The 18874-nt window shown below is 39.3% G+C and overlaps 3 protein-coding genes across 6 annotated transcripts in view; 2 read left to right on the top strand and 1 right to left on the bottom strand.

Annotated features, from left to right (window-relative positions):
- Nucleotides 1-4271, top strand: part of mcama (melanoma cell adhesion molecule a) — a 30105-nt gene extending 25834 nt beyond the window's left edge. Inside the window, exons 12-16 of one of the 3 annotated variants that reach the window (XM_076275265.1) lie at nt 37-178; nt 682-714; nt 1703-1832; nt 2144-2258; nt 2451-4271. In XM_076275265.1, coding sequence (XP_076131380.1) covers nt 37-178; nt 682-714; nt 1703-1832; nt 2144-2258; nt 2451-2471 — 441 coding nt within the window. In that variant the 3' untranslated portion in view covers nt 2472-4271. Of the gene's footprint in view, nt 1-36; nt 179-681; nt 715-1702; nt 1833-2128; nt 2259-2445 lie in introns of all 3 variants that reach the window. The other 2 variants (XM_076275264.1, XM_076275266.1) reach the window with 2 other exon arrangements.
- A 1826-nt stretch (nt 4272-6097) lies between these two features.
- On the top strand, nt 6098-9559 carry rsph4a (radial spoke head component 4A). The gene is made up of 7 exons (XM_076275267.1): nt 6098-6198; nt 6418-6646; nt 6830-7129; nt 7222-7671; nt 8273-8417; nt 9106-9223; nt 9328-9559. Exons 1-7 carry the CDS (start codon nt 6098-6100, stop codon nt 9557-9559), a joined length of 1575 nt encoding a protein of 524 aa, XP_076131382.1.
- Nucleotides 9560-9880: 321 nt separating this feature from the next.
- napaa (N-ethylmaleimide-sensitive factor attachment protein, alpha a) lies at nt 9881-14558 on the bottom strand. Of its 2 annotated transcripts, none has more exons than XM_076275268.1 (11): nt 14353-14558; nt 13926-14005; nt 13713-13829; nt 13524-13570; nt 13220-13297; nt 12916-12971; nt 12721-12805; nt 12529-12633; nt 12333-12401; nt 12054-12104; nt 9881-11856 (listed from the first exon to the last, which is right to left on the bottom strand). In XM_076275268.1, the coding sequence occupies exons 1-11, from the start codon at nt 14448-14450 to the stop codon at nt 11755-11757; spliced, it is 888 nt and encodes a 295-aa protein (XP_076131383.1). In that variant the 5' UTR covers nt 14451-14558; the 3' UTR covers nt 9881-11754. The 2 variants fall into 2 exon arrangements, with proteins under 2 accessions (XP_076131383.1, XP_076131384.1); XM_076275269.1 differs by lacking the exon at nt 14353-14558 and adding an exon at nt 14217-14297.
- Between the last annotated feature and the right edge of the window lie 4316 nt (nt 14559-18874).

Below are 18874 nucleotides of genomic sequence, written 5' to 3'. Positions count from 1 at the left end.
GTTTTGTTTGGGATTTTCTATATTTGTCTTTAATAGAGCTGGCGTGAGGTGGTGAACAGGGTCACAGATGACACTGTCCATAGCTTGGTGACTCTCAAAGTCACGTCCGACATCTCCGCCTTCTGCAATGCCACAAACGACATGGGCGTGGAGAGCAAGGAATACAACATCAAATCCAGTGAGGGCCCCATTTAATTGACTTAAATTGAATTTAAAAAGAAATGTATAAAGCGCTGAGTTCAGCTGAGAATAGGCTCCCCAGTGAAACAGTACCCTGCGGCATGTGTCTGGGCCGCCCACTGACCCGGGAGGACTAAACCCAGCTGGGACTTGTTTTCCAATTACGTCGGGGACTGACAGCCTTGTATGAGTTTGACCTCTTGGTGCGAGACAGGAGGAGAGCAATGGCTTTTGTATAGTAGCAATCGAAATGTACTTTTATGTTATGCAATAGTATGTTTTACAAAGGTACCCTTTGTCTATATTCTGCTGAGTTAGCAGTGTCTATGTTTTGTGTCAAGAGCAAATTACTGCTGATATTTGTGGTTTTCTATCCTGTAACATGTACTTACTCACTGTGTACCTACAATCACAAAAGACAAATTGTGTTTGAGTATAATGTTATTACAAATTTGAATGATTTTTCTCAGTCTGTAGTTAAACCTTAATTTTATTTTGCAGTCTCAATGGTGACCCCAGCAGAAAGATTTCAAGGTAAGAATAGAAAGCCTTACAGACATTACTAGAAATAACATTACAAGTTAAACCAAAATACAACTGAGTACATTTGTGAAAAGAATAGTGAAATAAAGGCTTACAAAGCATTTTTTCATACATTTGTCCAACCAGAATTTTCAGTCACTCTCTAGAATATCAACTCAATAATGACCGATCAGCTGACAGGAATGAATAATTCATGATTTCCTGATGGTAAAGCTGAAGCTGCATTGCAGTAGGATTGGGTCTCCTCTGCGCCCCTGGGCATATTTAAAATTCTGTGTGAAGAAATAAGTCTAAAAAAAAGATAAAAAAACATAAGCCAGACACTGCTTAGAAAAATGGAAGGGGATCCAAGACCAAATGTTTTTCCAAGAAGACTATATAATTAGAGTTTGTTAAATATTTTTCAACTGTCTCTGCAGTGCGGAGTTAGTATAATGAAAGTTGTTTGTGTCTCCTACTGTTTTATTGACCGCTGTGACTTGTAAATTCATTCCTAGACGATTTGTTCGCTGTCTCAGTTTGCGTTTATATATAGGACTTAACAATGCTACCTCTGAATGGTAGGCTTTAATTTTCCCCAAGAGGATGACACAGTTGTGTTAAGGCTCCTGCCACACTGGTCACTTTCTATTATTGTGAGAGTGAGCTATGAGAGTCGAGGTAGCTGGAACTGAAGTCTGGTCTCACAATTTCTCGTAAATGGGATAAATGGGGTGATTAAAATGCTGACTGCACAGCGTGATTCATCCTAGTGTGTGCACTGAAATACAGGTCACTCACTCAACCAGCAAATCAGCTTATAAAGTCCGAATCACGCTCACCACTTAAATCACTTTACACACAACATGAGGAAAATCATGACTATCAAAATGGTCACACAATGTACATTCATTAGGCCTATCCAGTGGAATTAGTGATGGTAATAGGCAAAAAATGTTATTGTGCAAACGTTTCTTACATTGTTCGGTCACCTTTGCAGCTGAAGGTAGTGGCATTATCATAGTGATCATCATCATCTGTATCCTTCTGCTGGCCATCCTGGGGAGTGTCCTTTACTTCCTCTACAAGAAAGGAAAGCTGCCCTGCGGACGATCAGGCAAACAAGAAATGTGAGTGTCACTGCTCTCACACACCAAGTTCCATATTTATCTATAAGTAGATAAATAAATTAATAAATACATACTGTATATATAGTGTACATACATACATGCATTCATACATACTGTATATAATTAATTTACATATGCATACACATTTTGCACATGCATATACTTAAATATACTACTGTACACCACTCCTTGGTGACATTGCTGCTGGCAAGTTCCTGCTCCATTAATGAGTAGTTGTCCCAGCATTCTCCATAGCTGAGTTTGGCCAGAGACTATCAGTGTGCTAATGTTTACAGCATTAATGTCTACAGCACCACTGAGAAAACCAACAAGGATGACATTGTAGTCGAGATGAAGGCTGAAAAAACAGAGGAGGCCGTTCTTCTCAAGGGTGTCAATGGTGACAAAAAGCCCATGAATGATCAGGTAACTACACGAATAAACATTGAGGTGGTTTAATTGCTCTCTCTTTCTCTCTGTCATTTGGCCATGTGTAAATGCCAGTGCCAATGTGTGCAAGCACGTAACATTTTTGTTTTCTTTCCTTTTTGGCTTCTCCCGACCCTTCCCCCCACCATCCCACCTCTGTTCACCTGCTGTTTTTTTCCTGGAGTAAAGTACATTGACCTGCGCAAATAACCTGGATGAAAGTCAAGTGCCGAAGATGCCAGCTGCAACCCTTGTGGGACCTTCCCGGTCTGGCAGTGCCCTCTGGCTCAGGCTTTGAAGGTTGTGTACGTACAGCAGCGATTCCCTCTGACTTCCTTGGCTCGGTACATCTCATTGATCATCAGTATTTCCGATTGAACACACTGGACCAATTTGGACCCTCTCGAAAAGATGTGAATTCAAAAAAACAAACAAGAAACCTTTTCTTCCCAAAATATTTTTGCTATCTTATCTGCCATCTTTGAAACACAATGAATCAACAATTATGAGTTCTTTATAAAGTGTATATATTATATATATTTAGTTATTTAAAATATTTTGACATAAACCTTTCTGCTAAGAAAAACACAGTTCATGGGGAAAACAGTGCACTCCTGTAGTCTAGTACAATTTCACCATTTTAGCGAGTGGGGAGGTATTCTTCATTTCTCCTCTCTGTACAGTCATGCTACTTTTCAGGTTTTAGTGCTATTCTAGAAATAACTGCCAAAGGTCCAAGCGGTCCTGTTCCTCTGTCTCTGACCTGGGCTTCTATACTACTACTTGACAGACTGAAATGGTGGCCACCATACACCAACAGACCTCTCTGACACATGCCAAAAGATTGTAAAAAAATTAAAAAAGAATAGGTTTGATATCAAAAACTGGTGATGTGTAGTTTAATGTCTTGCCACTGTACCCATAGTTTTCAGCCCCACTGGTTTATCAAAACTATTTTTGTATTATTTCAATGTGTATTATTAATGTTGCTGTTCATTTGTATTATTGAGAGCAGGTGTAGTTAAGTTGAAACGTTTTTTTTTCTCCAATAAGCCCTTAATGATTGATTATTTTTCGTAATCACCTCACATTTTAAGTATACATGTAGGTGAATATCATCTGTGGTACATTAAATGTTTTCCGTTATTGAAATATTACTGTTGATCAGTGGTCACTAATGGAAATATATCATAGTTCACAGTGACAGCAGAGCAAAGAGCCAACAGCCAACATCTCTGCCTACATGTTTATGTTCAACCATGGTGATTACATCCCTAACACTGACTTGCCAAATCCTGTTTGTTTTGTGTTGCCAAAAAGAAATGGCAGAACATGGTGTTTCTTTCTTTTTATTTGTAAAAGAAGAAATCGGCCATTGCATTTGTAATGTGTAGGGAAATCTGGAAGTGTTTGCCCTTGACAAACTACTGCTAAGCTCTTGTATTGTTTGTAAATAGTAGCAAAAACCTGTAGCTGTTATGTTCAACTGCAGTGGGGAGAGGCATCCTCCTGCTGTTGCATGAACTACAGTGCCTGTGGACACGTCTCCATTTTATGAAATGTTTGTAACACTGAAACCTTTTGTCTTTGTATGTTTATGTGTGCGTGCGGGAGAGAGTGTATGTGTGTATGTGTGTGTGTGTGTGTGTCTGTAATTGGTGAAGGGAAGTGGTATAGTTACAGTCATTGTTTTTAAAGCCGTACAGAAGAGGTATTAAAATATACATTACTGATGAATTGGTAAAATCCTTTCCTGCTTGATCCAAAATTTTGATTTCCTTTCAAATCTACACGAGATGCTGGTACTTTGTGTCTATACAAGGGGAGATTATTCCTGTACAATTTGAAGTACCTGATTAATGATGATAATGCTTATTTTCAATGCCATGCAGAGTTGATCTTTGCAATTGAAAGGTTAGTCCCTGATTAATCAAACTCAGCTAGGTTGATTTGCTGAACAGTTATGTAAAAAATGAAAGTACAATCTTATTATCACAGACCTGCTTTTTAGTAATCATTAAATCAAAACATGTAAGTGTCGTAATAGTGGGAATGTTCACTGAGTTCTATTTCAATGAATACAAGAACAAAAATGAACAGTGCCCTTAAACATTCTGTGATTATTACCCCAGACGGGATCCTTTTCACTTCATTGGAGTTTCTGAAACTCCAACTTAAAATTAGACTGCAATCAGTGACTCATTCTGCTATACACAAAGAACCAACCCTCATGCATTGTGGGAAAAAAGAAAAGAAAAAATTAACCCATTTAATCCAAGTAAGGATTATTCTCAAATTTGACAATTGAAATTCCAGGTCTCAGGAAGTGTACATTGCAGCTGGAAACAATCCCATAGGATTGCCTGTAAGGGCTTGAATAAGTGACTGAGGTTTTATGAAAATGATTTTCTTAAAAAAAAAAGAAAAAGTTCCCTCCTTCATTGTGTAGAAATGTTTGAGCTTTGCTATCTGTATTTTATAATGTTCTGGTGTGTGTAAATTGCGTACTTGTGATTTAAGGCTTGCTTTTTTATCATTCTTTTTTTTTGCAAAAAACAATGCCAAATAAAAAAATATGTTACATACTGTGCTTGTTCTGAGTTCCGTCTTTCACATCTACTTTTAGAGAAGACCACAAAATATTTTGAATGTAAAAGCTGAGTCTCTCCATGCCTTGGCTGTGTCATGTCTGATTTCCAATGTCAGATTTAACTCAGAACTGTTTAAATATGTTATTATTATGTCTGACTACATGCTTGACTGTGGTCTGTATCAGGAAGCCAAATGTGACTTCTGAAGAATGGGGGGTTTTCTTTAAACCACGGTTTCCATGGTATCCTGTAGGGCTGCAGGCCTACTGTAGTTATAGATCCGAGTGACTCCAGGGGGGCACATATACAATTTTTGCATTCTGTAGGCTACATACAAAGAGTTAGCACTTTAGATTTATGTAGAGTTTGAATATTAATCAACATTTATTATAGCCTATAATACCAATTTTCATTTCATTTTAACACATTTATCTTTTGCAAAACACACTCACTGTGAGTCTAATTTCTCATTTAGCTAATTAAAATAATTATGGGTTGGTCACACAATCAGGAGAGATGCTGGCTCTGCCCACAGTCAGATCTGTGGCTCTGCTCACAGTGCTTCCATGCTGCCCTCTACTGACTGAAATCATCATGATTGAATGGGCTACATAGGCTACACGTCATCCATGTAGCCTAAGCTATTAGTCTCACCACCTTTGGCTTCAATGAAGGCAAATTCAGATCCTATTTAGTTGCTTTTTTAAAATATGAATTAAATGCTTAAAGAAAAGTATGCAATAGAAAAATAACTTAATATTGTTATATATTGTAATAATAGTGAAATGATCAGAGGATTGAAATGTACACGCTTACACACACTAACACAATTTATTACAACTTTATCAACCTGTGAGCAGCGAGATGTTTTTGTGGCAGCAGCTAGAATAGATGCTGGAATAGGCTACGTTTATGCTAATAGTACGAGTAGTCCTGTAATTCCAAAATAGGCTAATGAATATGTATATTTTTTTATGAATGTACCCACATTTGGATGCATAGAGAAAAATCATAGAAATAACATAAAAAAAGATATTGACTGCACTGTGAATACAGTCTATGACTGCACCATAGGTACTGTAAAAAATAGGACTGCACCAGTCTACCACGTGAGGATGCAGCCATGGCAACCATTTTGTTTACTATTACCATAGCAACAGGTTAGGACCGCAACAAGAGGAGGCAAGGAAGTCCCTCCTTGCTTTGACTTAATAAATAACTGTTAAAGAAAATTTTCTGGCAATTATGAAGACCTCGGAGGATGCAAAAGACAAAAACACGGAGCAGATGGCGGCATGTCTAAAATCATTCATGCTGAAGAGCAGCACAAAAACTAACCTCAACCTGTAAGCCACAAGTTCAATTCTACGCTAACGTTAATGATGTCTAGCATTGCTAACGTTAACGTTAATGCTTGTTTTGACACTTCTCAAACTATCCCGAGGCAATGACATATTTTTAACATGACTCAACGAGTTATCATTTGTATTAATAAATAAACTCAAATTGTGCTTTTAACATGTGGCACTATCACTATCTAAATGTTAACTCTTCATTTTCCCAAGCTATGATCACCTTGCCCGGTTGCTTCATAAGATTCTGGATGAGCGTCCCGAAAATGCAGTTGACGTGTTTGAGGACATGAGCCGGGATTTGAAGCGAAGCTTGATGCAGGAGAAGCAGAGTGCCTTGCGAGATACACCATTCAGTTCTGCACAGCAGGATCTTGCTGAACTACAACGGATACTGTTTGCACGCCAGCCAAGTGACGATGGGGATCACGACGAAGAATTGGTGAGATCACCGACACAGCTCCAACGTTAATGTGTGTTCTAACTGGACTTAAAAATACTAACGTTGGTTCACAAAATCTACATCCAACCTAAAGCTCAAGCAAGAACGTTCTTGTTGTCAAAGGCTCACCATCAAATAGTTGTATGTTGTTTTGAACAGTATGCTCACTGTGCCATCATTCAGGTTGAGGCCCCAATACCCAATGTTGCAGAACTGGCGTTTTACCTGGAGCAGGCTGGTGTAGGGATGGAGAAGGAGGAGATGCAGAGGATCTTCTTGGCACTGAAGCATCTGGTCGACACGCAGCCCCTGCAGCACTGCCGCCTCTGGGGCAAAATCTTGGGCACAGAGGCCAACTACCTGGTAGCAGAGGTAGAGTTAAGAGAGGGTGAGGAAGAGGAAGAGGAGGAGGGTGCGGAGGAAGCGGCAGACGAAGAAGAAAAGGAGCCACGTGACGAGGAAGAAGGAGAAGTTGTGGAAGTGGTAAGCTCAATGTAGGGTTATTTTACTATTTCAATTTAAAAGTCTCCAGATACTGATATCACTAAAGGTTAATTAATGCCTATGTCTTGTAGGTGGACCCCCTTCCAAAATCTGCACATAAACCCCCATCAGTGGTGCCCAAGGAGGAAAATCGAACTGGCACAAACAAGTACACATACTTTGTTTGCCAAGAGCCTGGCTTACCTTGGGTCAAACTGCCCAGCGTCACCCCTGCCCAAATCTCAGCTGCTCGACAGATACGAAAGTTCTTCACAGGGCGCCTGAACACTCCAATCATCAGTTATCCACCATTTCCTGGCAACGAGGCCAACTACTTGCGGGCCCAAATTGCACGTATCTCTGCTAGCACACACGTCAGTCCTCTGGGATACTTTCAGTTTGGGGAAGAGGAAGGTGATGATGATGATGACGGAGCACGTGCCAACTTTGAGGAGAACCCTGACTTTGAAGGCATTCCTGTAACAGAGATGGCAGAGTCATTGTCCACATGGGTGCATCACGTTCAGCACATCCTAACTCAGGTAATTGGATTGGACACTGGATTAATAGGGGTTGTGAACCTTGGGCCAACTGCATAATCTTACAGTTAGTATTCATCTTGACCTTGTAGGTAACATTCTCATTTAAGTTAAATGACAGTGTGCCTGTCTCTATAGCTAACATGGCTACTGTTGCAACTACATTGAAAATGTCATTGTAGATAAGTCATTTACAGTATCATCTTTTATAGACATGAAAGTAAAATTCATTATGCCTAAAGCTATTCATTAAGACCTCCAGCATAAATAATAAACACATTGGTAGTGGCCTAGCTGAGGAGTGTGATTTGACATTTTGCCTTGACTCAACAACTGTGGCATTTGTGTGACACACTGACCAGGGCTGTACGGTGCTACAAATATGTAGCACATGCTACAAAAGAATCAGTCTGTGCTATGAATAATTTACCAGTTTAGCACCTCTGACATCTTATTCAAAATATTTTCTAGAGAGTAGGCTATACTAATGCTAGAGATTTTGTAGATTGTGCTACAGAACTATGAACCTCTGTAGCACCAGTGCTATAAGCAAAAAAAGTTAACATACAGCCCTGCTGACTGACATGAATGATCTGTCTCCAAGGGTCGCTGTGTCTGGGTCAACCTGGCCGAGAAACCTGCAGACGAGTTTGACGAGGATGAGGAGGAAGAGCAGAGAGAAGAGGAGCCTGATGAGCCGGAGCCTGAAGTGGGCCCTCCACTCCTGACCCCTCTGTCTGAGGACGCAGGTCAGCAGTCACTTCATCTCACAGAGCCAAACTCACAGTGGCTTTACTACATTATCATAGACCCAGATACTTACTGCAGTGTAAATATGGAGACAATGTTAAGTGGGGAAAAACAGCATACATATAAAACGGTCTAAACCAATGCCTTGTGAAAGCAGAGCTCAGTATTGTTGCTAACTCTGGAGGGACGCTGTGGCACAACTAGTTGCAGTGCCCATATCGTATTTGGGTCCACGTACTCACAGGGACACAGGTTCGAGTCCAGGCCAGGTAATTTCCTGATCCCACCCCGTCTCTCTCTCCAGAGCCTGTCACGTAATTTTGTGGTCATGTCCTGCTTAGATGATAATCTGTGTTGAACTACAGAGACCTCTAGTGGACAAAGCATGAGCTCATGTGTGATACAGTATGTCATAGATATTAGAAAGCTAGATACTGCATTGTCCGTCGAGTTCTATTAGTTGGCTTACGTAAACACAACCGCCATATTGCTGGGGGCAACACCTTTACTGTCTATGGCAACACTTGCCGGCAATCAGAGACACCTGTCTGATTTCCAGTCAGTCACATGTTTCTCTATTGGCCTCCAGTGATTGTTGCCCCCACCAAGATTGCGTCGCTATTTACGTACGTTCTGGAGCCCAATGCGGTATCTAGCTTTCTAATATCTATGATTATATGTATCTAGAAGTCAACAGCACCTCTCCATGGACCAGTGGCTTATCCTCAGCCCTCATACCCCAGTTTGCCATCGCAACTCTGCGCTCAAACCTCTGGCCAGGGGCCTACGCCTACGCCTGTGGGAAGTAAGGAGCAATTTCACAAATTACACTCACTTCTTACCATGATACAGGTCACCCATGATCAGCCGTTCAAGACAACTGACACACCTGCATATTTTGCCTTTAAGGAAATTTGACAGCATCTACATCGGATGGGGCATGAAGAGCGCCGACTCCAAGTATGGCTACAGCCCCACCATGGTGCCAGGGCCTCAGGCAGAGTACACAAGCGGTGCGGAGGTCACAGAGTCCCTGGACCCCACTCTGGAGGAGGAGCTGGCCCTGAAAGCTGCCCTAGAGGAGCAGAGAGCCGCACAAGAGGAGGCCGAGGGTCTGGACGACGAAGAGGAAGATGATTGAAGAGGAGAGGAGCGCTACACAAACATCTAGAGCAATTTTTTTGTTTTCTAAAGATGGCAACTATACATCTATACCCCTATTTTAAATAAATACTGGACTTCAGCAGACAAAAGCATCCTGTTTCACGTACATACAATAAGTTGTATCAAATACAGATTCAGGTGAACAGACAACTTTGACAGTATTTTGTTTTTTATTTAGCTGTTGTCAAAGAATTCATTAGGATACATACATGAAAATTGCTGAGGGCAGTTAAAATGCTATCACATGTTGGTCACAGACTAAAAGGTCGCTGCTAAATTTAATCTAAATTTTATCTAGTTTATAGTGTTGTTTTTTTTTTTTTTTGCATTTCAGCCTCAGCAATCGCAAGTAATTGCTTAATCATGTATTTTGCCATAGCATTAAGTTAAATACATGTAAGTAAATAGAAAAAGATGGGAATACAGGAAACTTTTCCCTAAAGGGAATGGTTTAAAATCCATTAGGTTAACTTAATGTAACTAGCTCACAGTTAATTAAATACCTGCAATGTTATCAGTAATAGATGTACGTGCAAAAAAAGTATGGTTTCAATTCCTTGGTAGTACTTAGTAGTATAGTCACAGTAAACACATTACAATTTTGCAAGTTCTCCTGGACCTTGCAGATTGAAATTCATAAGAAATAAATAAAATATAATTGAGTGAGGTCCATGACATTATAGATGGTGTTTTTTTTAGATTCTGAAAGCTTAATTACATTAAGCTATGGGCAAATTCCTCAATAGAGGAAATAATTAGTATCTTTCCATATGAAACCTACATAAAAATTAAATGTGTATAGTTTAAACAGAGGACTCTTAAAACTCTGCTTCAATTTGTGTTGACCTATGTAGTAATGATAAAGAAAGCTTGATGGAAAGATATCATGCAGAACAGATCATACTAAATGAATGTAAGCTATTGTACAGAGGAGTAAAAGTCCGGCTTCAACATGTAAAAGTCCTACCGTGTATTTTTTCTAACCATTCACAAAACAAGCTGAATGTTATTATGTGAATTACCACAGCCAGGTCTTCAGTCTTCAGCCAGGTAGATCTAACTTGACTCTCGCCAGATTAATTCCATTCTGCCTAGCGGAACGAAATTCATCTGGCGAGAGTCAGGTTAAGGTAGATCAGCTAATTTATGAAATCACCTGTGTTAAGTGCACAGGTGGAAACCAATACATGGTAGGACTTTTGTTTTCTGTTTCTGTTGTTTTCAGACTTTTATAACTCTGCCTATGATAAAGAATGTTCTCTATATGGAAATATATCATGCAGAACAGATCACACTAAATAGATGCAGGCTATTTAGTGTGCAGTACGTGCTCTTGTATAGTAAAAAAAGTCTGCAAGGATGCTACGGAGTCTGTGAAGATGCTTAGGGGTAGCTTGCAAAGACAGGAATTAAGGATAGGTTTGGAATTCTTCATCCCATGCCTCTTTGAAAGGGTCATTTACTACTGTTTCTAGCCTTTCTCTTGTACAAAAATGTTAGTTGAGTTGGCAACCGCTCCAATTAAAATGTATTCCCACTTGATGACAGTTGGTGAGTTTTACTGATGCTAACTTTGCAGCTATGTGGCAATATGGCAAAACACTATGTCAGGTAAAATAAAGTGAACAAAACCCAGCTTACATGAAAGCCTGGTTTGCAATGTTTTTCTAGATCTAGATAAACATAGCAAACATACAACGCCATACGCTTCATGTTGTAGGTGTTCCTGATTACTGAAATTACATTTTAAACCAAGTCCACTCAACTGCACTCAATCATACAGAAAGGCTCAAAATGGGGCGCTAACAATTTGGCATTTTTGATGTAACCACCCAGGTGATTCAAAAACATTAACAGTAGGTGGACCCCTAAATGGTGAGTAAATTGCCACAAAAGTAATGGTTGAGAATTAAAAAAAAAAGAAGCCAGCTTGTTCCCTTGCAGAACCAATACTGTGTCTTTAACAAGCATAAAGAATTTACATAAGCAGCACTTGGCTCTGCTCTGTGTGGCAAAACATACTGTATACTACTGTTCTTTGGAAACATTACCTATACATGCCACATTTGAAAACTGTGAGTGCAGTTCCCATTGAAAGGTGTAAACATTAAGACAAAGATACGAAAAAGGGAGTGGGATGGGGTGGGGGGTCACCAGGCAACGCAAGGAGCGTTAGCGCAGGTCACTCTCATCGTCCTGGATGGTCTTCTTGATTCTGAGTAACATGGTGGTCTGCCATTGATCCAGCTTGGTGATCGAGTCAAATTCCTTTATCTAAAGTCAGAGACAACAGAGACCAGCATTTATAAGGTGAGGCAGAAAAATTGCACAGCGGTGATTTTCTCTTGTTTTTAAGGCTACTTTTGTAAGTATTACTAGTTTGCTTAACATCTTAACCTAGTAATGAATGGCGCTGGCATTTTACATCATTCTCAAAACCTGTTGAATACTTTTTATGGGAGCTTACTCACAGCATCAGTGTAAGCATCAACACTCTCTTCCTCATGTGCATTCAGGAGTTTCTGTTCAAAACAAAGATTTGAAGTGATTAAGAAAATTACATGATTTTCTACTATGACAAAAAAAAAACAGAGCTGTGGGAACAAAATTCCTCATAAAATTCAATCCCTCACAACAAATGAATAATGAACAACAGTGAAATAGTGAACAATGAACAATAGTGACACAATATTGAAAGTGGGGCATGTTTGCATTAAAGATTGAGTGTTGCTTTTGTTTTTAAGATTTACCTTGACAAGTTTACACTCTCTGGAGTCGGAGAAAGCTGGGAACATTTCCTCATACCTCTGAATGGCCAACTGTTGAGGAAACAGAGACAAAAATGTCAAAAATGTAAGAATGTACCAACAGTTGAGGGTGTCTTTCCAGTTTCATTAAGAAAGTTTAACACTCAAAAATCACACTACAATAGAATGTAGACATTACCTTTGCATTCAGCATGTCGACACAAAAGTGACATAGTGCTGCTTTGAAGAAGTAATCTTTCGCACCATACTTAAGCAAAGTGCTATCCATTGCATAGGTGCCAATCTAAAAAGAGACAGAAGGTCTAAATGAGGTTCTCATTCAGGCAATATGCAGATTTATAAATGAAAGTACTTTCAAAATAATATGTACCTGCTCATAGATTTCAATAGCTCTCTGGTACTGTTCCAGTTGAGCTGCATAAGTAGCCACTTTCATGAGACATTTATTGCCAGCACTGCACAAAATGGGATTAAGAAACATTTATTGAATCCTTCAACATGTTAATGTTCAGATTTTTTTTTTAATCTATTAAAGCATACTGTACGGATGTCTGATCCTAAATACCTGGTAGCCTCTTCCATTTTGTAATAGTCAGCTGCTTGTTCATATTGGGCAACAGCCTATGAGGGAAAGGAGTACAACAGTAGAAATTAACAAAAGGAAGATGCACAACAACAAAGAGTTTGTTTAAGAAGATGATTTTATCACTAGATCCAGTTTCATTTCTGTGACATTTTGCAGATAACTGATTTGATGGAATGCATTTAGCGCACATGCGACTCATGCATGCACCATGAATGTCACATTACATGATGGTTTATCAGTAAAGGGAACATGAGCCTGCTTCAGTTAGCGCTTTTTGCCTCACCTTCTCAATGTCCAGCAGCTCACTTTCATATATTTCAGCAGTGGTAACATGATGTTTAGCTGCAATTGTGAAACGCCCCTGATGAGGGAGAAATACATCATAGTGTTTAAAAAAAACAATGTATAACAAAACATTTACTGTCCTAAAACCCCATGTCAACAGTGTGTGTGTGTGTGTGTATCAAAATCCATCTGCTTACTTTACAATAGCAATGAATTATCAACTACATTGTTACAAGGACATTCATGTTCTGATCTAGAAATCACATTTTTAAACACAAGTGTGACAGTCTTTTTTTTCTCACCATATCAGTGTAAATCTCAATCGACTGGCCAAGACATTTCACTGCCTCTGTAAACAGCAGAAGGTTAAGTCTGATTAATGAAATCTCTGTAGCTACATTCCCTATATCATAACATATATTTCATCTGATTACTTCGAATTTCATGTTACAATGTTTAAATAACGTCTGAGAATACGTCTGAGACCCTACCTTCAGGGTCCGATTTTTTAAAGGCATTTCCTGCGTCAATAAAGCTCACAGCAGCATTTAATTTGTTGTCCACTCTTAGGTACAGTCGGGCAGCTTTGCAGAAAGCATTACCTGCCGCTGGAGGAAACAGACAAAACGTTAAGTTCCTCTGCAGAATCTAACAAAGAAATGCCTCAGACAGACATAGAAATCGACCTTAGGATAGATGCTTACCATTCCAATTTTTGGCCATTTTGAACATATTTGCTGCTCTTACATACATATCACAGGCATCTTCGGCCTTTGAAGAACTCCTTAAATGAACCATATGATGAAAAAGGTTAATTAACATTTGCAGAAAGAGCTCGGACGTCAAAGTCTGGATACAGTCATAACAACTACTCAGCATAATACTACGTATGTTATACAAGCACGACAAAAAATTGTTGCCCAGTATGTGGACACGATCATATTGTTCCCGTTAATTACTCTGTCTATCACTATCTTGATTCAAAATCAACTGACACTTCTGCTCTGGTTGCAGTCATCATTTTCCACTGCACGACTGTTTGCAATGTAAACATTACTGAGTAGCTGCTGATGCTAGTCAGGCAGACTCTTTGATTAGCTAAGGAAGTAGCTAGCTGTAGTCAATTCTTACCCAAATAACGTCCCCAAAAACGTTCCTGGTGACTTCATTTTCTTATCTGCCTCTGCCACCAAAGCCATAGCCTCCTGTTCTTTTGCGGAGTGATCCATTTTTTAATTGTTTATAGTATATGTTAAGCCTACGGTTGTTACTAGCAATGTATCATCTGAAGTCTTCCCCACTGCATCACAGGGTTGCTAGTACGCTAGTTTGCGTTCAATGAGGGGGAGGGGCTTTGCAGCAGCAGGTTAGGGCAAGGAGCAGAAGGACTGTTGTTGTCCCAACCTCAAGTCACATTTCTTTATCAGCTGACAGGTCTTCGTGTCGTCTTCAACAGATGAGTCATGTTGATTTGATTTTGTAGACAGTCTGTGCTTTTGGGCAACCTTCAACTTCAACAGAACGCAAAAGTGTGAATCGGTGTAATTTTAGTATATTTCCTTAATTTTAGTATATTTCCTTAAGCACTTTTGAGGAAAGGGTTGGTAAAAATAGTAAGAACAAAAGTTAGAAAAATATATTTAAACCTTAAGGATTAGTCTAGGTTGGATGCTCCTCATCCGAGCCTCATCTTTGATATTAATGAATGTATTGGATTAACCAATTGAAAAAACATGGTTGGGCCAAAAAGTCTGATATTTCAAGTCCTTACCGACAAAAACATTTATTTAACAGTCTGAGACCATTTCAACACCTTAACAATTCCTTTACTAGAACAGTTAACGCTGTCATACACAAAAGAACATCTTTCAACACCCAGAAATCTGCTACATTTTTCCTATTAAGAATATTGTGCTGTTCAACCAAAAAACAATGTCAAACAATTGTGAGCACTTAAAAATTCAGTTTCAGACTGACAATATAAAATAAAAATGTGTGTACACAATTCTGTACAACTGTTTCCTTTCAGAAAAATCAACAAAAAAATAAATAAATTCAGTGGAAAAGTAATAAATAAAAAAGTAAAATACAATAAATAAACTCAAATTCAACATATGCAGCAACCCAACAGAACATACACACTAAACTGATGTTTAACAGAATGAACAACAGCTTATTCTACATTATATATAAAAGCACTATCATTTCAATGGATATCATGCCCATTTTAATTATCCAAATAATCCCAATTTCAAGGCTACAATAAGCCATAATTTGACATTAATTTGACTTATTCTCAGTTAAAAATATATGATATTTGAATTATGCTCTGTTAAAAATACATATATATATATATATATTGTTTTCCATTTGTTTTTCTTTTTCAATATTTTGTTAAAAAATTAAAAATGATTTATGAACTGAAAATTTTACTGGCCAATTTGAAATCTGTGGCTTTTATAATGTAGGGTGGCCGCTATTACAACGTGTTGCTGTTGTAAAAATGCAGAATCCTGAGTTACTGCGAGTCTGATTAGGAGGTGCCAGGGAGCTCTCCTCCAGGGATAGCCTGTTGGGCTGCGTCTCTGTTGCAGGCAGGCCAGCTGTATGCCATGGAGCAATTCCGCTCTTGGTGTCGGTGGGTCTTCATATGGGCACTCCGACTCCTGACCTTCTCGAAGCCCCTGAACAATGACAGACATGCACGGTATTCACAGGATTCTTTGCCTTTTCCCAAATAAAAAATACAGGACTTTCCTAGATCGATTATGTAGTTTGTAGTTTTGTTAGGTGTGTAATTTGTTGGGATTTTGACCTTTAACCTTTCAAAAACGTTTTCTTTTCTTTTTTTCCCCAAATGTTTTTTTCAAGACCTTCACCCATATTTCCCTACTTTTCCAGGTTTGGAAAAACAGTAATTCATTCATATTTCCGTACTTTTCCAGACTATCAGACCTGTGCAAGCACCCTGATTCATTACCTGGTACACTGGACGTCTGCCAGGTGTGGTCTCCATTCCCAGCTCCGTAACAGAAAGGCGATATTTGAATGTTAGCTATACAATGTAGGCTAGCCTATAGATTTTATATCATATATAGCCTACACCAGGGGTTCTCAAAGGATCCCTTTTGGAGGGAGAGCATTTTCCGAGGACCCCCTCATAACTGTAACATTTAAGTTTGCCATTTGTATTCTGTAAAGTTGTGGCCAGGTCCATTATCCCATGTTTTTTGGCAGATCTACAACTTCGTCTTTTGTCAGTTTTGGATTTTCCGTCACTTGAGAACATGGACTGACTCAAACATTTCTACACATTTATCATCTAGCTGGCTAACAAATAAGCCAAGCTAAGCAGTAGTAGGAATGGTTCTTCTTGACCTAGGTGAAGTTAAATGTGGGTAGGAGCAAATAGACACAATTTGCTTGTTTTATGGGTGAAAAGGGACATCATCTGTAGATTTTCTTTATAATTTCAAGCAAATTATTTTGCTGACCCCTATGGTATGGGTCGCGGACCCCAAGGGGTCCCCGGACCCCACTTTGAGAACCACTGGCATACACAACCAAGGGACGGAAGCTATCCTCTGAAAGCAGGGCATCTTCATATTTAGTGTAACATACTAAATGTTATGTATTCACATTACTGCAAGCAAAAGGAATGAAAGCGAGCAGAGGACAATGGACATGGATGGATACGACCAGAAAGCTTTCCTTGGAAAAAACATAATTAGTTAAGCTATTCGAACTGACGCATAGGCTAGTTAACATCAGATCATACTCTGTGCTGACCACATCAGGGTTTTTTACATGAAAATGTTTCGAAAGGCTGCTGTTACTTACCGACCGCACTCCTCACAGGTGTACTCCATAGATGTGTCTGCAGCCGTCTGCAGCTGCTGTATAGGCCTTTGTCTGGTCAGGGAACGCTGCACCCCCCTTCTGCTGGCCTGTTGGTCGTCAGGACCAGTAGGCGACTCTGTCTAAGAGGCAGAAAGGGATCTTTTAGAGAAACAGGCTCTGTGTTCTTTGATATTTTTGCTTCCACTGAGTTTGTGGTTGCCACTTGCCAGCTGGCAGCCCTAGAGTCTTGAGTAAGTACATTTCAAGCACATACTCATAATGTCAGTTTATTACAGTACAAGATGTTTTTTTGTGTGGTAAAATCAGTATACTTCAATCAAATACACATTCAGGGGCTCGTTTCTAGAAAGTGTCGTTTGCTAACTTGCGTCGCAACCTTGGTAGTTCGCTCCGTCGTTCTTGGATTTGGTATTTCTAAAAAAGGGTAGTTTGAACTCAATCGCAAACAAGGACGCAAAGTTTGGGCAGTCGCACTTGTGTCGTTCCTTGGTAGTTCCAGTTGGTGTCCGGAGCACCTAACTAAAAAACACAACGTGGATGTTTATCTCGTGACTCAATGATTGATCTATCCTGTAGCTTCATTTTCATTAAGAGACTGACTCCTCTACTTGGCTCATTCTTGCTATTTATGTTAATTAGAGTATTGCCTTGCTTTTTGATAGGCTAGTATTATAATCTTTACAGACTCTTAAAATCAGCACAGTGATAAATGGTGTAGTGGCTAAAGCAGGTGACTTGTTGTCCCAGCGTTGTAGGTACAATTTTCTTATTAAGTGAGAATGTCCTCTTCCTCTACCTGCGGGTGAACTAGTGTGACACGCAGATTCAATTGTTTTTTGACTGATGTCTTGTAGGCCTACCTATTGGTCTCTCGATGTAGAGTATACATAACTATGTATGGTCAAAACCTATTGTTGTGTCTCGTAGGCCTACTCTTAATGAAAAGGAGAGATAGGATGCGAACTCCGGCCGAGCGCGCAGAGCACAGACGCGCTGCCGTTAAGCCACAAGACAATTAATAAAATCTGCGATACCCTGAAATTCTTGTAATATATATATTTTTCAGATGGCAAATACAATGCCTGCATTAATCTTATTCAACTATTAATCATTTAAATTAGAAAAATGTCGACATAGGCTGTGGCAGAGAATTTCTAGGGGGTGGGGTATTACACGTTGCCACTGTTTCCACCAATGATATGTATCGATTCATCATCAACAACGTTGTTGGAACAACGGTGTTCGAACGCCGGAGGTAGCGAATTGCGACACAGGTACGATGCTTTCTGGAAACAGGTGTAACACTGTCGTTGTTTTGTCGCAAGTTGCGTCGTACCACGGTGGTTGAGCAACATCGTTGCTAACTTTTCTAGAAACGAGCCCCATCTTAACACCCTTCCTCTTGGTACTGTGCTTGTTTATCCATTCACTCTTGATAAGCTTGAGGTCAGGTAAAACATAATTTTCAGCCAATTTTCAAATTTCAACTAAATTTCACATTTGATGTCTTCACTTATCATCTAGACTTAACACTCACAGAGTCTAGTCCACCTTCTTCCTTCTTATCTTCTTGAGTACGCTGTTTGAATTTCTTGAGTTTCTTCATGGCATAGTAATACTCAACACACTGGTACACTGTCTTGCTCTGTAACTGTGGCACAGACTACATTTCAGTCTGACTACACTACACACATATGCTGACAAAACTACAGAAAGTTTATTTCAAAATGTTAAAAGGCCATATTATTCATCCGAAAAATAAATATAAATAAAAATATATAAAGTATAAAAA

The sequence above is a fragment of the Alosa pseudoharengus genome, unplaced genomic scaffold, assembly GCF_046254945.1.
Source record: "Alosa pseudoharengus isolate Yale_2024_CS ecotype anadromous, Long Island Sound unplaced genomic scaffold, YU_APseudo_1.1 YU_APseudo_1.1_scf_8, whole genome shotgun sequence".
Taxonomy (NCBI): domain Eukaryota; kingdom Metazoa; phylum Chordata; class Actinopteri; order Clupeiformes; family Clupeidae; genus Alosa; species Alosa pseudoharengus.
The sequence above is the reverse complement of the archived record's forward strand: the minus strand, read 5'-3'. Positions and strand labels throughout refer to the sequence as shown.

Excerpts from the sequence above, each read along its gene's own strand:
- rsph4a (XM_076275267.1), top strand. The coding sequence starts at position 6,098 with ATGAAGACCTCGGAGGATGCAAAAGACAAAAACACGGAGCAGATGGCG. Across the intron at positions 7,672-8,272 it reads TTCAGCACATCCTAACTCAG|GGTCGCTGTGTCTGGGTCAA; the intron begins GTAATTGGATTG and ends TCTGTCTCCAAG. Across the intron at positions 8,418-9,105 it reads CCCTCTGTCTGAGGACGCAG|AAGTCAACAGCACCTCTCCA; the intron begins GTCAGCAGTCAC and ends ATATGTATCTAG.
- napaa (XM_076275268.1), bottom strand. The coding sequence starts at position 14,450 with ATGGATCACTCCGCAAAAGAACAGGAGGCTATGGCTTTGGTGGCAGAG. Across the intron at positions 13,830-13,925 it reads AATGGCCAAAAATTGGAATG|CGGCAGGTAATGCTTTCTGC; the intron begins GTAAGCATCTAT and ends TGTTTCCTCCAG. Across the intron at positions 12,402-12,528 it reads TCGACATGCTGAATGCAAAG|TTGGCCATTCAGAGGTATGA; the intron begins GTAATGTCTACA and ends TTTCCTCAACAG.